Source organism: Calonectris borealis, unplaced genomic scaffold (assembly GCF_964195595.1).
Source record: "Calonectris borealis unplaced genomic scaffold, bCalBor7.hap1.2 HAP1_SCAFFOLD_66, whole genome shotgun sequence".
Taxonomy (NCBI): Eukaryota; Metazoa; Chordata; class Aves; order Procellariiformes; family Procellariidae; genus Calonectris; species Calonectris borealis.
Genome location: NW_027441471.1, coordinates 350,138 through 365,118, shown reverse-complemented (window position 1 = coordinate 365,118; position 14,981 = coordinate 350,138). Strand labels below are relative to the sequence as shown.

The 14,981-nt window shown below is 53.6% G+C and overlaps 2 protein-coding genes across 2 annotated transcripts; one reads left to right on the top strand and one right to left on the bottom strand.

Annotated features, from left to right (window-relative positions):
- On the top strand, positions 1-5,796 carry LOC142076594 (olfactory receptor 14C36-like). The gene is made up of 2 exons (XM_075138887.1): positions 1-68; positions 4,794-5,796. Exons 1-2 carry the CDS (start codon positions 1-3, stop codon positions 5,794-5,796), a joined length of 1,071 nt encoding a protein of 356 aa, XP_074994988.1.
- Positions 5,797-12,424: 6,628 nt separating this feature from the next.
- Positions 12,425-13,360, bottom strand: LOC142076558 (olfactory receptor 14C36-like). Its single transcript, XM_075138852.1, has one exon. It carries the CDS (start codon positions 13,358-13,360, stop codon positions 12,425-12,427), a length of 936 nt encoding a protein of 311 aa, XP_074994953.1.
- Positions 13,361-14,981: the final 1,621 nt, after the last annotated feature.

The window sequence follows — 14,981 nt, the reverse complement described above, 5'->3', positions numbered from 1 at the left end:
ATGAAGCCATTCCCTATGAGGACCATGCAGCAGATGATCAGGAAGCCTGTGAAGCGCAAGCTCTGCAGGTCGGTGTGAACAGAAAATCCCAGAAGAAGAAATCCAGGTGCAGCAGTGTGATTCTCCAAGCCACTTCTTTCGGGCATTTTCTCTACATAAAGTCATCCACACAACAGCTGGTAGAGGTCACTGATGGCCCATCCATCATCGCATACCCCTCAAACATAGGGAAAGACTACAAACATCAGCATACACTATTGCTGCATCAGGAAAGCGAACCCAAGATCTACGTGTATGTACGGAAGTCTAAGGTAGAGTGATGGGTGGACCTGGCATGCAGCTAAACCTCCAAGCAGTCGCTCTCTCTCTCCCTCTCCTCAGCAAGATGGGGGAGAAAATAAGATGGACAAGCTTGTGGCTTGAGACAAAGGCAGTTGAATGAGAAAAGCAAAGGTCACCCACGGAAGCAAAGGAAGAAGAGATTTATTCCCTCCTTCCCATTGTCAGGCAGATGCCCAGCCAATTCCTGGGAAGCATGGCCTCAGTGTGCCTAGCGGTTGCTTCGGAAGAAAAATGTCATTATTATGAATGCCCCTCACCCCTCCCTTTCTCTCCTCTTTTATTGCTGATCCTGACGTCATATGGTATGGAATATCCTTTTGATCAGTTTGGGTCAGCTCTCTTGGTTATGTCCCCTCCCGACCTCTTGCCTACCCCCAGCCTCCTGGCCTTTGCGGGTGGTGGGGTTGGAGAGACAGCCTTCGTGCTGTGCGAGTACTGCTCAGTAACAGCCAAAACAGGGGTGCGTTGTCAACACCCTTCGAGCAACCACTGCAGAGCACGGCACCCGATGGGCTGCTAGGAGGAAAGTTAACTCCTCCCCAGCCAGACCCAGGACAATCTCTACCTCGTATTCCATACCATCTGTGTCACGCTCCGGTCCCACGTAATTTGACACGTTTACACATCTTCCGAAAATCCTTTGTTATGTATTTCTCATTCCTGACATCCCCTCTTACCAACACTTAAAACTTATGCCACATGCATAAACCATCTTTACATCCAACGTACAGATTTATGCGTCCTCATTAACCACTAACATTGGGGTTGAGAGCAGACTTGCAACAGGAAAACCTGCTACCAAGCACCCAAGACCTTGTGTGTGCAAAGGCTTTGCCTCAGAGCACAGCCATGCTGCAGTGGATGGCAGGTGGCAATGTGAAGAAGAGATGAGGTGCCCACAAGGAAGACAAACCCTGCTGTCCCCAAGGCCAGAGAGAAACAGAGCTGGGCTGTGCAGTCCAAGCAGGAGAGGGCTTTGCTCTCTGTGGTGTCTCTGCAGCCCTGAGCGCCTGCGGTGGAGGTGAAGCGGATCTCAGGAAGGAAGAGGTGATATTGAGAGTGTCCTTGGGAGTGGACATCCTGTGGTACTGGCACAGTGAAAATCATTGGCCTGACCCGTGACTGTGACATCGAGGGGTGGTTAAACGATGGGGGAGAGAAGAACCAGCAGAGTTTGAGAGGGAATGCCCATGAGTGGAGACCCTGATGTGATGCGCTTCGTATTCATGCGCTGCCCTGCATCTACTGGAAAGAGAAGGGCACAGCCTTAGGTCAGCACAGTGGTGCAGTTCAGTCATTGGCCCAACGGCACCGAATCTGTCTGAGATGCCGTGCGTGATGCCTGTCACACAGCTGGTTTGAATGGGGACAGGGGTCCTGTGTAGGACCTGTGCTGTCCACGTCAGCTGCAGAGCCCTGGCATCTCACGTAGCACTGCAGGCCTCTAGGTGGATATTAAATGAAGATTCAGCTGCCCTGAAGTAGCTTAGACAATTGGAGCGCAGGGGATGCACTCGACAAAGCTGCCATGATACTCGCAGGACATGTAGGAAATGCAGTTGATGGTGAAGAGAAAGAGAGCTCTCCCTGTGCTGCATGACTCCATTTGGCCAGCTGAATACCTCTATAGGCTGCCCCGTACATGGGGAATAGCTACAGGTTCAGTTGTCCTACATATGGACATCTGCCGTCATTCCACCTGGCCAATTTAACTTCCCATCGGTCTCCAAGAAGATGCCCCCAGATGCTGCCCTGTCTCTAGGAACTGCTCCCTTAGAGCTTGCAGTCACCTCACATAGCTTGGACCCCCTCCTGAACCCCAAAGGTCGCCAGGTGTTGGTGGCTGAGCAGCTCCCTCCTGGTAGCCACCCCCATGATTGCCATGGCAGCTGAGAGAAGGAGCTCCCATGCAGGTGCCCATTTTGTGCCCACCTGAACTGAGGCAAGAGGAACCCCTCCTCCTGTGGCTTTGTGGTCTCCAGGGGAGTGATCTGAGACCCCTTCCAGCCCTGGGACTGCACACCCAGGATGAGATGCCTCGATTGACTCTGCTGGACCCCTTCCCTCAGCAGGGGTAAAGGAAATGCCTCCCTGTCACTGTCTGGGTGTCCTCTCTAATGCTGAGACAAGGAGAAGTGATTAGAGGACCTACATGTGACTCTGGGAAGGGAAATGACCTTGGTGGAAAGAAGTGTCTCTGCGCAGCTGAGGGAGGGAAGATCAGGGATGACTTCAGGCTGTTTCCCAGCAGGTTCCCCTGGAGCCCCAGGGACCCCTCGAGGGAGCCGCAAGGGGCAGAGCAAGTGGTGCCTTGGGCTGGTCCTCTGCTGCTGAGCTGGGCTGGGCTCCTGGAAGGAGGGAGCTCCTGGCAAGTGGGCAGTGCTGCAGAGAGACAGCTCTGCCCAGGAGCAGCTCCTCTGCAAAGCGCAGCAGGGCTGAGGGCACTGCCTGCAGGCACCGAGGGGAGGGAGCAAGGCAGAGAGAGCGAGGCAGGGTCCTTCTGCTGTTGAGAGGGTGCTGTGTGGGTCAGGGCTGCTCAGAGCTTCAGCTCACTCCCAGAATATTTCCAAGAGGAGCTTTCAAGGAGAAGGTCAACACAAGGATTACTCTAAAGATAAGGAACTTATCCTGAGTCTGTCTTTTCAATTTCCTACTCTTGGGGGATGGGAGGGGATGAATGATAAAGGAGGTCTCAATTTTGACAAGTCACTGACACTCCTGAACGGTAACTGTGAGTGATCAGTAGGTCTTCCAGGAGCCTCCTAACGTGTTTTCAGCCTCTCCTCTGCCTACGCACAGCACCAGCATTACCTCTGCTGGACCCATCAGGCTTAGTCTGACCTGTCCTTTTTTCTGCCTGCAAAGAGGAACATGCGCCCAGCCAGTGCCCTGCAAACAGGCAGGTTTCTGTAGGGCTAAGGTGAGTGCACAGAGGTTGGGATGGGCTCTGTGAGCGCTGACAGGGAAAGACCTGGCACAGGGAAACAGCCACCAGGAGGAAAATCTCCAGGCAGCAAGGAGATGATCAGGGAATGAGAGGAAACGAAAACCAGAAATGTGGTGGGAGGGAGAATTCAGAAAACCCTGTCTCACCCCTCCAACCAGACCCCTTCCTCTGAGCAAGTCCCCGTGCCTCCTCTCCCACCCAGCCAAGCCTCTGCCCTCAGGGCTGTGGGCTCCAAGGCGTGAACCACCTCCTCTGCAGGCAGAGCTCCAGCAGAGCTGTGGGGCAGCTCTCCAGCCACGTGTCCATTTTCCTCTGCAGAGCACAGGGGCTGAGAGCAGCTGCCCGGCAATGGTGGTGCCTGGGAGGTGGCTGCAGAGCTGGCTCAGGGGAACGCTGTCCTGAGCGCACGGCTGCCTCTGGCCTGGCCCCTCTCAGCCAGACCCTCGCTGGGCATTTGCTTCTTTCTCCACTTGTCTCTGTTCCTGTTGTTGTTGTTTCCTTCTGGCTGCCAGGCTCTCTGGGGAGGTGGAGTTTCAGCTGCAGAGTCACAGGCTGATCTTGGGGGTCCTTTCATGCAGGTGTGCCCATGGGAACAAGGGTCCCAGCTTTCCTCTCACCTGTGGGGCTGTGGGCAATGCAGTCTGTGGGGCTGGAGAATAAGCTGGGTTTCCCTTAATCAGATGATCTCGTTAGGACACTTGGCTGCCTCCTTGAGGTTTCCTTCCCAGCTGTGAGTTGCCCTCCAGAATGCAAGCCTGTCCCCTAGCACCCTTTTGTTATCTGAAAGCCCCATGGAGAAGCGCAGAGGTGCTACAATGGAGGAAATGCTGTTGGGTTGGTGCAATGAGGCGTGAGTGTCCTGGGCTAGGGGTGGGGTGCTGAGACCTTGAGAAAGGGTGAGACGTTTAGCGGTCTGCACTGGATCCCTCTGGGCTCAGTAGTGCCTGCTTGTTTTTCAGGGTAACACAAGAGGGTGATCACCCTCCATCTCATGAAGAACAAGCCCACAGCAGCCCGGAACAAGTCGGAGGGACAGACCAGCTGCCCTCCCTCTGCACTAAGCCACAGGCAATCCTCTTGCCTGGCAGGACTCGTTCTCCCTGAGGGCAGCAGAAATGCTGAGGGTTTCTGACATCCAAGAAAACTCCCCAGGTGAGATGGGGGAGCTTTAAAACCCCACACCTCTCAAACTGCCTTCTGCTGTCCCCGTTCCTCAGCACTGGGGGTGCAGAGGCTGAGAAGCCCTTCTGCGTTAGGAGCGGTTTCATCTGACAAAGTCGAACACCAGGACTGACCCTGACCCCACCGTTCCCATGAACCCACTGCTGCAGAGCAGGGCTGACTCCTCAGCAGCCAGCGGGCAGAGGCCCTGCTCCTCACGGCACGCTCGGCCAGCACAGAGCTGCAGCCATGGAGCTGAAGGAAGGTCTCCTGGAAAAGGAAAGGGGGATGGGGGGAGTGTAGCAGGGTGAAGGTCTAAGAGAAAGGCTCTGATTTTGCTCAGAGAAATCTCCCCTAACTCTTCATTGACTCTTCCTTTAAGAACAGGACCCCATGCCCAGAGGCAGCAGATGTCCAACACCAGCTCCATCACCCAGTTCCTCCTCCTGGCCTTCGCAGACACGCGGGAGCTGCAGCTCTTGCACTTCTGGCTCTTCCTGGGCATCTACCTGGCTGCCCTGCTGGGCAACGGCCTCATCATCACCGCCATAGCCTGCGACCACCGCCTCCACACCCCCATGTACTTCTTCCTCCTCAACCTCTCTGTCCTTGACCTGGGCTGCATCTCCACCACTGTCCCCAAATCCATGGCCAATTCCCTGTGGGACACCAGGGACATCTCTTACTCGGGATGTGCTGCCCAGCTCTTTCTGTTTGCCTTCTTGGTAGTAGCAGAGTATTGTGTTCTGACTGTCATGGCCTATGACCGCTATGTTGCCATCTGCCAACCCCTGCACTACGGCACCCTCCTGGGCAGCAGAGCTTGTGTCCACATGGCACCAGCTGCCTGGAGCAGTGGGTTTCTCAATTCTATCCTCCACACTGCCAATACATTTTCACTACCCCTCTGCAAGGGCAATGCTGTGGACCAGTTCTTCTGTGAAATCCCCCAGATCCTCAAGCTCTCCTGCTCACACTCCTACCTCAGAGAAGTTTGGCTTCTTGTGGTTAGTCTTTCTTTAGGTTTTGTGTGTTTTGTGTTCATCGTGCTTTCCTATGTGCAGATCTTCAGGGCTGTGCCGTGGATCCCCTCTGAGCAGGGGCGGCACAAAGCCTTTTCCACGTGCCTCCCTCACCTGGCCGTGGTCTCCCTCTTTATCAGCACTGCCATGTTTGCCTACCTGAAGCCTCCCTCCATGTCCTCCCCATCCCTGGATCTCATGGTGACAGTTCTGTACTCAGTGGTTCCTCCAGCAGTGAACCCCCTCATCTACAGCATGAGGAACCAGGAGCTCAAGGACGCACTGAAAAGGCTGATTCAATCCGTGGTCTCTCAGCAGCAGTAATCTGCCCCCGTCTCTTTGCAAGTGATTTCCAATGTAGCTGGGGAACCTCCTGTGCTTTGGGCATTTACCTGTGATAATTCTGTTTCTCCAGGAATGTCTGCATGCACTCCACTTCTCCACAGGCACGAAGCCAGTCTGACTGACCCAGAGGTCTTTGCACATGTGTCTGGCCCAAAGGTACAGCTGGCCTCCCATGTCACATCTCTTTAATAAAAGGGGGTTTCCTCAGTGCCGGTGTCTGGAGGTTGGGCTCTTCTTCCAAAGCTGAGGTCAGGAACAGGCTGAAGAAATTGGCCCCATGAGGCCGTGCTGCTGTGCTTGGGTTCTCCATGGGCTGAGGGGAGGAGGGCATGGGGCAATGTGTTAGGGAATGGGCCTGGAGCGAGCTTTCACTGGTGGCCTCCCTATTCGGCCTCTTCCAACCCTGGCCGCTCTCCACAGGTTTATGGGTGAGTTTTGCTGCACGGCCATTTCCCTCCTCCTGCTGGGCTCAGTGCCTGCCCTGGGGGAATGGCCAGCCCTGCTCGACCTCTCTCCTCCTCCAGACCCTGCCAGGCCCCGGAGCAGGGATGTCTGCGAAACCCCCCATGGGATGCGCATAGGCCTGGGTAGGTTCCAGGACCTGGGGGAGGCTGTCTCAAGTAGGAGGAACAGCAGGGGGACAGGGCACAAAGGAGTGTCATGGGCATCATGCGAGAGAAACTGTTCCTCACCCTCAATACACCCTTTCCCATGCTGTGCCTGCACATTGGGACCGTGGGACCATGTGTGGGACAGCGGGGCTGGGCCGGCACAGGACAGGGCACTGCCAGGGGCAGTGAAGCAGCTGCCGGGGGGTGACCACCTGGAGTTGGTGGCTGCAAGAAAAGTCAAGAGCAAAGAGAAGAGCTTCAACTGCTGTGTTAGAGACCGAGGCTGAACAAGGGCAATGCAGGGCTGCTGCTGAACGAGGACGGTGACCTAATAAACAGCAGACACCAATGGGGCTGAGGGACTCAAGGCCGCCTTTGCCTGAGTCTCTACTGAAAAGGTCTCCCAGGCCTCTGTGCTCAGTGAAGAGGTTCAAGGAGGAGGAGAGCACGTATTGGCAGGAACTTCATGGAATCCCAGGAGGACAAATGGCAGTTTGTGCCCCTGCAGGGGACTCACCCAGGCAATGGCACAGGCTGGGGGCTGCCAGGCTGGGAGCAGCCCTGTGGGAAAGGTCTTTGTGGGCAGGGAGCTGGAGAGGAGGCAGCCGTGTGCCCTGGCTGCAAGGGAGGCCACCAGCATCCTGGGCTGGATGACCAGAACATGGCCAGGAGATTGAGGGAAGGGATTCTCTGGAATACTCCATCCAGACTTCAGATCCCCAATTCAGGAAAGATATTGGCAAGCTGGAGTGGGGTTAGCGAAGGGCCCTCAGGACAGCCAGGGACTGGAGCGCTTTGCTGGTGAGGAGAGGCTGAGGGAGCTGGGCTTGTGCAGCCTCGAGAAGGGAATGCTGAGGGGGACCTCATCCCAGCCTGCCAGTACCTACGAGGACGTTATGGAGAATACAGAGCCAGACTCTTCACCATGGTGCATGGTGGGAGGACAAAAGACAGTGGGAGGAAGGTGAAAGAGGAGAGGTTCAGCCAGGAGATAAGGCAAACTGTTTTCCCCATGAGCTCAGCCAAGTGCTGGAACAGGTCACCCAGACAGGTAGTGCAGTCTCTGTCCTTAGGGGTTTTCAATCTCAATCAAGCCTTGAGGAACGTGGTCTGACCCTGTTTCTGACAGGTTGGCCTGCAGACTTCCTGAGGTCCCTTCAACCTCAGTTCTCTTATGATCCTGTGAAGTTGGGCCCTGTTTCTCACTGCAGCAGAGCAGGTGTCAATGGGGCATGAATCCTCCTGTGCTGTAAGCGACCTTCTAAACCAACATGTGAACCAGTGCAGAGAGGTCGACACCTCAGTGTGACTCACTCTGTGCCAAGATTGAGGAGTCCTGGGCAGGGAAGGTTTTGGGGGGCACGGGGCTGTGTGCAAGACACCACATGACCTTGGTTTAATGCCTGTAGGCCTGTCACATGTCCGTTAATGTCAATGAAAATGAAAGTAAGAAGAAGTGAAGCTAAAGATCCAAAGCAAAGAAAGGTGTCAACACACTTTTCAGCTTTCTTCCAGTCTTTGGGGGGATTTCCTTTTTTTGAAAAGCAAAGTGTTTTCCAGAACTGGGAATGGATGTAGGACACAAATGTCTTCAGCTACGGGGACACAGACACCTGGTGCCAGTGTAGATGCCCTGGGAACCCTTGCCCAGCCTCCACCTGCAGCTTGAAGGTGCTCTGGTCTCCCACAGGTTCTCTGTGATAGATGCCGATCCCAGGCCAGCACTCAGCTACACTGGGGCCCCTGGAAGTGGCACTGCCTGTTTATGGTCAGACAACTGGTGTCTGCCTGGAAAGGTCCACAATTCTTTTTTTTTTTAAACATTTAAAAAAAAATACAAGCACATTTTCATCAGCCAAATCATTGGAGTACTTTTAAGAAATGGCAACGTTTTCCCACCATGACACAATAGGAATTTCCTGGAAGTGTTCGCAGGGCAGGAGAAGAAATATTGATCTTCCCCTGTTCTTGTAGTACCACTGCTCTGTCTATTATTTCATCTCCCCCGTCATTCAGGTGTTTCCACCTCTCCTGATTCAATGGCCATGTCTAAGGACATCTTGTCAGCAAACTGTCTGGATGTGCCCTTTGCTTTGCTCTCAGGTTTCCTCCTCCACCTGCTCTTTGGTCATTCAGATGCCTCTCAACTGTCTGGTGTCTGCTTTGAGCTTCAGGGAGTTAGAAACTTGCCCCATCTTTCAGGAGTCTAATTAACTCTTTAGTCAACACCTGAATTGTGTTTATGCCTGCCCTTTCTTATCTCTCTGTCTAAAACTGTTCTTGAACAGAAATCCCTTGTGAAAGGTGGACCACATTAGATCTGCTTGGACGTAGCATACAGCTGGGGAGAGAGGTTTAAAGTTTATTAAATTGTGTCATGTTTAACTTTTGTTTGTCGGCAATGAAGAGAAACCTTTCTGTGCCTGTGGGCAGCCCAGTTCTCTAAGGAAAGCAGAGGGGAGCTGGTGCAAAGGAGCTGTAACACCCAGCTGCAGACCTCAGTGGAGAAGTCTGGTGTGAGGAAAAGTGAGTGACGGCTGTGTGGGGCTCAGTTGATGGCTGGGGTTAAACCATGACAATTGATTATTTAAAAAATTTTGGGAAGTGAATGCATGCCCTCAAGACTTCTCTGCTACTGTACGTAGAGAGGAGAAGGGAGAGTTCCAAGGCAAGAACCAGCTGTTCTGCAGGAATTTTAGCAGCATCAGTGAAATCACTGGCTTTTAAAAATAGGCATAAATCTGTACAGAAAAATGGTTCAATGACATGAAAGGAGTATGGAATGTTTCAGTTTATGATGTATTTGTCACGAATGAGTGGTTTTAAGGCCGCGTAAAGAATCACTGGCAAAGGTATTGGCAAAGGGTGATTTTAATAGAAATTTATAGAAACGTGACTTAACAGAATTCAATGGCAATGTTCACTCTCATTACATGGATTAAGTATACACAGGGAAAAATCGTTTCAGAATTGTCTTGGAGTGATTTGTACAGAGATTGAGGATAAAAGGGTCAGGGGGACCCTCCCGTTGAGTCACGAGGTTCAGAGAAGATCCGACTGGACCCAATCTTAGTCTCAGACTTGGACAACGGTTTATGTCAGTTACAAAAGGAATAAGGAGGCCCTTCCGTTGAGTCACGAGGTTCAGAGTAGACCCCCTTGCTCTCTAAACTCCTTCTCAGAGAGGAGTCTAGGTGCGGCCTAGGATCTACCCTTAGTCTCAGACCTGGGCAACGGTTTATGACTAAAGGGTTAAGGGTGTTTAGCAGCAAGAGTGTTCAGCAGTGCCTAAACATTAATCAATTTGACAGCTGTACAAAGAGTTAGTCAAGTTCCTACAAATACTAAAACAACTTAACCACAGATTATACTTGTTAGTAATTGTAAATGCGTAAAAAGTTCTAGATCAATCAATACGTATATATATATGCAGATGAATATGGTACCAAAGCTGATCTCTTCTGATGCACAACATGCCAGTTGCAAGGTTGTACGTTAGGTACAAAGAGAGGAAACCTGCTCCAAAGGAGATGACGTAACTTACTGAAGGAGGAGAGGTGTTTATTCCAGATAAAGCAATACAGAGTTTTAGATATGGCTGTTACAAAATTTTCCATAAGCAACATCCGATTCTGACCTGCCCTGCAGCAAGATTTTAGAGGTTGTTTCTGTTTTCTTAGTGCCACTAGAAAAGAGTGACAGATATAGTTCAGTGCCATGGAGGGAATCTTCATAGCACTGGGGGTGTTTTTGTATAAAAATTGATATTTACCAATTTGTTTAGATTTCTGAAAGTCATATGGTTTAGTTTTTGGTAGTGCTGTCAGGAGCAGGGAGTTGGACTCGATGATGCTTATGGGTGCCTTCCAACTTGAGATATTGTAGGATTCCAGGATTGTGGGTGCCATGGAAAGGCATTTAAAGGACAATGCAATCATCAGGCACAGTCAGCATGGGTTCACAAAGGGAAGGTCCTGTGTAACCAATCTGATACCCTTCTATGATAAGGTCACCTGCCTCGTGGATGAAGGGAAGGCGGTGGATGCAGTTTTTCTGGATGTCGGTAAGGCTTTTGATACCGTCCCTCACAGCATCCTTCTGGGCAAGTTGTCCAGCCGTGGGATGAGGGGATTCCCAGAGCACTCACGGGTGAAGAACTGGCTGGACGGCAGGGCTCAAAGTGTCGCAGTGACCGGGGCTGCATCTGGCTGGCAGCTGGTCACCAGTGGTGTTCCTCACGGCTCCATCCTGGGGCCAGTTCTATACATTTATCAATGTTCAATGTATTTCTCAATGATCTGGAGGCAGGAGTGGAATCCATTGTCAGCAAGTTTGCTGATGATCCCAAACTGGGAGGTGCTGTTGACTCTCTCGAGGGACGAGAGGCCTTGCCAAGGGATCTGGCTAGGTTGGAGCATTGAGCAGTCATCATGAAGGGCATGACATTCAAGGAGTCCAAATGCCGGGATCTGCACCCGGGACGGAGTAAAGCTCCGGACACAAGTACAGAGTGGGAGGGGAGTGGCTGGAGAGCAGCTCTGCAGAAAGGGGTCTGGGGGTGCTGGTTGGCAGCAGGCTCCATGTGAGTCTCAGCCTGGGCTTGCCCCACAGCAGTGCCTGCTGCAGGGTGCTGCAGAGCTCTGGGCACTCCCACCACAGCCCCAGCCTCTCGGAAGGACCCAGAAGCTCCTGGGGGTGGGGAGGGGCTCTCATCCTCCCCATCACTCCCAGGGCTCGAGGACAGCAATGGCCCAAGGAATTGGTTCCGTCACTCTTGGGGTGCTGTTGTGTCCTTTCCAGAAGAGCCCCCACACAGCCTGTGCCACGCCCACCCCCAGGTCCAGTGGCATAGGAGCTGCCCCAAGCTGGTGAACAGAAAAACCTCTTTCTCCTGCTTCTTGCCTTCTTTCTGACCCACGTGTGGTGCTCCACTCTTCTCCAGGGAAACCCCTGCTCCACAGAGAGCCTTTCCCCAGGGGAGTGTGTCCGTGCTGGCCTGGCCAGTTGTTGCTGGCTCCCTCCCCTGAGGTGCCCACAGGGCCCGGAGCTGGTGCTGCTGCTCTGCAGAGCTGCCCTGGCACCATGGGCTGACTCCATCCTGGCCATGCTGGTGCGGGAGTGAAGCAGATCTGGCCAGACTGGCATCACTGCCCCGGACAGCTTTCTCCCATGGCCTGGGGCTGTGATACTCCGAGAAATCACAGGGCCTTTCCGCTCTTTCAGGATGTGTTCAGGTCTGTCACTGGATCCAGCCCATGGCTCCTCACTGAAGATGATGTGAAGCACTCTTCAGGCTGCCTTCCTCGTGCCTGCTGTGTCTCCGCTGCCTCTCTGGCATTGCAGAGCCCCATTGGGCTGTGCATCCTTCAGGTTAGCCCTTTTCCTTTGGGTGACTCCACTTTTGGGGAAGTTCTGGAAACCTCCATTCACTTCCTACCCCGAGGAACCCAGTGACCCAGAGATGCCCTGTGCTCTCCTGGTGGGTTCAGATCCCCTGTCAGGAGGTCAGGCATCTTTGACCAGCCCTGCCATATGTGAGAGAGCCTCAGGCAGATGTCTTTTGACCGTCCAGGATCTCCATGGCATTGGGCACCAGTAAAGTGAAGGCTCACCCCAGCCCTCATTCCCTCACACATCAAGCCATGCCCTTGTCCCCCTAAGCCAATGCAGCACCCAAGCCCAACAGCAGGGCCTTTTAGCCTGCAATTCCCTGAGCGTATTCTGCACTCCTCTGTGGAAAGAAGAGCCCAAGCTGCACACGCTGCACGCAGGCAATCCCCTTTATTTACAGACATGCCACAAAGGAGGCCAGCAGTAGCGCAGTGATAAATTCATTGAGAGACGGCCTTTGGGCCAGACAGACTGGCTTCAGCCTCTTGAGAAGGAGGATGAAAGCAAACATTTCCGAACAAACACAATTATAACCAGTACAATGCCCAAATGACACAAGTTGCCTGAGATCACTTGGAAAAACCTTGTGAAGAGAGATGGGCAGCTTATTTCTGCTGAAATACTACTTCTCGAATCAGGTTCTTGAGGGCATTCTTGAGTTCCTTGTTCCTCATGCTGTAGATGAGGGGGTTGACTGCTGGAGGTATCATTGAGTACAGAACACTCACCACCAGATCCAGGGATATGGTGGAGATGGAGGGGGGTTTCAGGTTAGCAAACACGACAGTGCTGGCAAACAGGGAGACCACGGCCAGATGAGGGAGGCACGTGGAAAAGGCTTTGTGCCACCCCTGCTCAGAGGGGATCCTCAGCACAGCCCTGAAGATCTGCACATAGGACACCACAATGAACACAAAACACCCAAATCCTAAAGAAAAAGTAACCACTAGAAGCACAATTTCGCTGAGGTAGGCACGTGAGCAGGAGAGCTTGAGGAGTGGGGGAATTTCACAGAAGAACTGGTCCACAGCATTGCCCTTGCAGAGGGGCAATGAAAATGTATTGGCAGTGTGCAGCAGAGCAATGATAAACCCACTGCCCCAGGCAGCTGCTGCCATGAGGACACAAGCTCTGCTGCCCAGGAGGGTCCCGTAGTGCAGGGGTTGGCAGATGGCAACATAGCGGTCATAGGCCATGATGGTGAGAATATAATACTCTGCTCCTAAAAAGAAGGCAAAAAGAAAGAGCTGGGCAGCACATCCTGAGTAGGAGATGGCCCTGGTGTCCCAGAGGGAACTGGCCATGGTTTTGGGAACAGTGGTGGAGATGCAGCCCAGGTCAAGGATGGAGAGGTTGAGGAGGAAGAAGTACATGGGGGTGTGGAGGCGGTGGTCGCAGGCTATGGCGGTGATGATGAGGCCGTTGCCCAGCAGGGCAGCCAGGTAGATGCCCAGGAAGAGCCAGAAGTGCAAGAGCTGCAGCTCCCGTGTGTCTGCGAAGGCCAGGAGGAGGAAGTGGGTGATGGAGCTGGTGTTGGGCATCTGCTGCCTCTGGGCATGGGGGACCGTCCAAGAGGGAAAAGACAGTGATAAGTTAGGAGAAACTGCTCTGAGCAAAATCAAAGCCATTTCTCATAGGACCCCCCCAAAGTGTCTCTCTCCATTCAGGAAGACCTTTGGCAGGTCCCTTGCACGAGCTCTGGTTGGTGCTGGCTGAGGGTGCCCCAGGGAGCCGCAGGCTCTACTGTGGGCTCTGGAGGAGTCAGTCCTGCCCCACAGCAATAGGGAAACAGGAACACGGGGTGATCTCAGATTAAATCCACTCGTGATATCAAAGAGCTTCTCAGCATTGTTGCTGCCAACTCACCTGCCTGCAGAGCAGAGCTGTGGGGTTTTGGTTTGTGCCTTCTGGTCTGGTTGCCCCACCACAGCTGAGCAGTGTTTCTAATGCAGAAATCCTGGGCATTTCTGCTGCACTGCAAGTGAACTCGTGTGGGTCCTGAGAGGCAAAGGGACTGTCCCTCAGTGCAGAGTGAGGACAGCCGCTCTGTCCATCAGCCCTGAGCTCAGCTGCCCTGTGCTGGCAGCTCTTTCAGCTGGAGGACTCTGGCACTCGCGTGTTCCCCCCAAAAGAAACCGGACACTGCTGGGAGCAGAGGAATCTACGTTCTGAGTGCACATCTCCAAAGCCCTCACCCCATTGTACCTGAGGAGGATCTCAGCTCTTCCCTCCCAACCACGGACACACAGGGCTCCTCACAGCTGCCCACATACAGCTACCCAGCAGCATTTCAATGGCCTTAGCACCGAGGAGTCTTCTCCATGGGGCTCCTGCATGACATAGAGATGCCCCGGGAGAGCTTTGCCCTACTGGAGGGCAGCCTGCAGCCCAGCAGGACCTCCCAAGGAAAGACTCAACTCTCCTAAATCTCCTGTGTCCTGGAAGGAGGGTGAGATGTGTGCCAGCCGCACACCCTGCAGTACCCAGAGCCCCAAAGGTTAACAGGGTGCGAGTTGGATGCTTTTCCTCCACGGACATACAGGCATGACAGTAGACACAGCGTTGGTGTCTGAGCTGCACTTGAATCCTCACCCCCCACAGCAGTGAGTGTCACAGTAAGAACAAGGGCGGCAGGGAGAAGAGGAGAACGTGCCAAAGTTCCCCTGCCAAGGGAGGCAGGGGAGGGAGACGCAGTCAGAGACTTGAGTTTTTCTCCTCTTTGGTGGTCAGGCTGCTGGGAAGGCAACTCATGGCCAAGTGTCCATGACATGAAGGGCAGAGGCTCTGCTGTGTGAGTGAGGAGAGCAGGGGGTTGCTCCAGGGAAAGCATCTGCACTGCAGGGGATGGCAGGGAGGTGCCTGAACCCCTCCTGCCATGGCCTTTCTGGGAGCAGTTCTCTCTTCCTCGCTGCCCATGGCTCTGCTGCCTGGAGCTCTTCTGGGCCAGGACCTGTTTCTCTGCCCTCACGGCTCCTCCCTCTTCATGCTCACAGAGCCCATCCGCCCTGCTGCGTGCTCAGCTCTGCCCTGCAGACACCTCCTGGCAGCAGGGCACTGCCCAAGGACATCTCGGTGTGTGCAGGGGCTAAGGAGCAGCTCAGGCAAGTCCTAACGAGAACTGGGGTCTCATTGCCTACTCCAGAGCAGAGCAATCAATTCCCA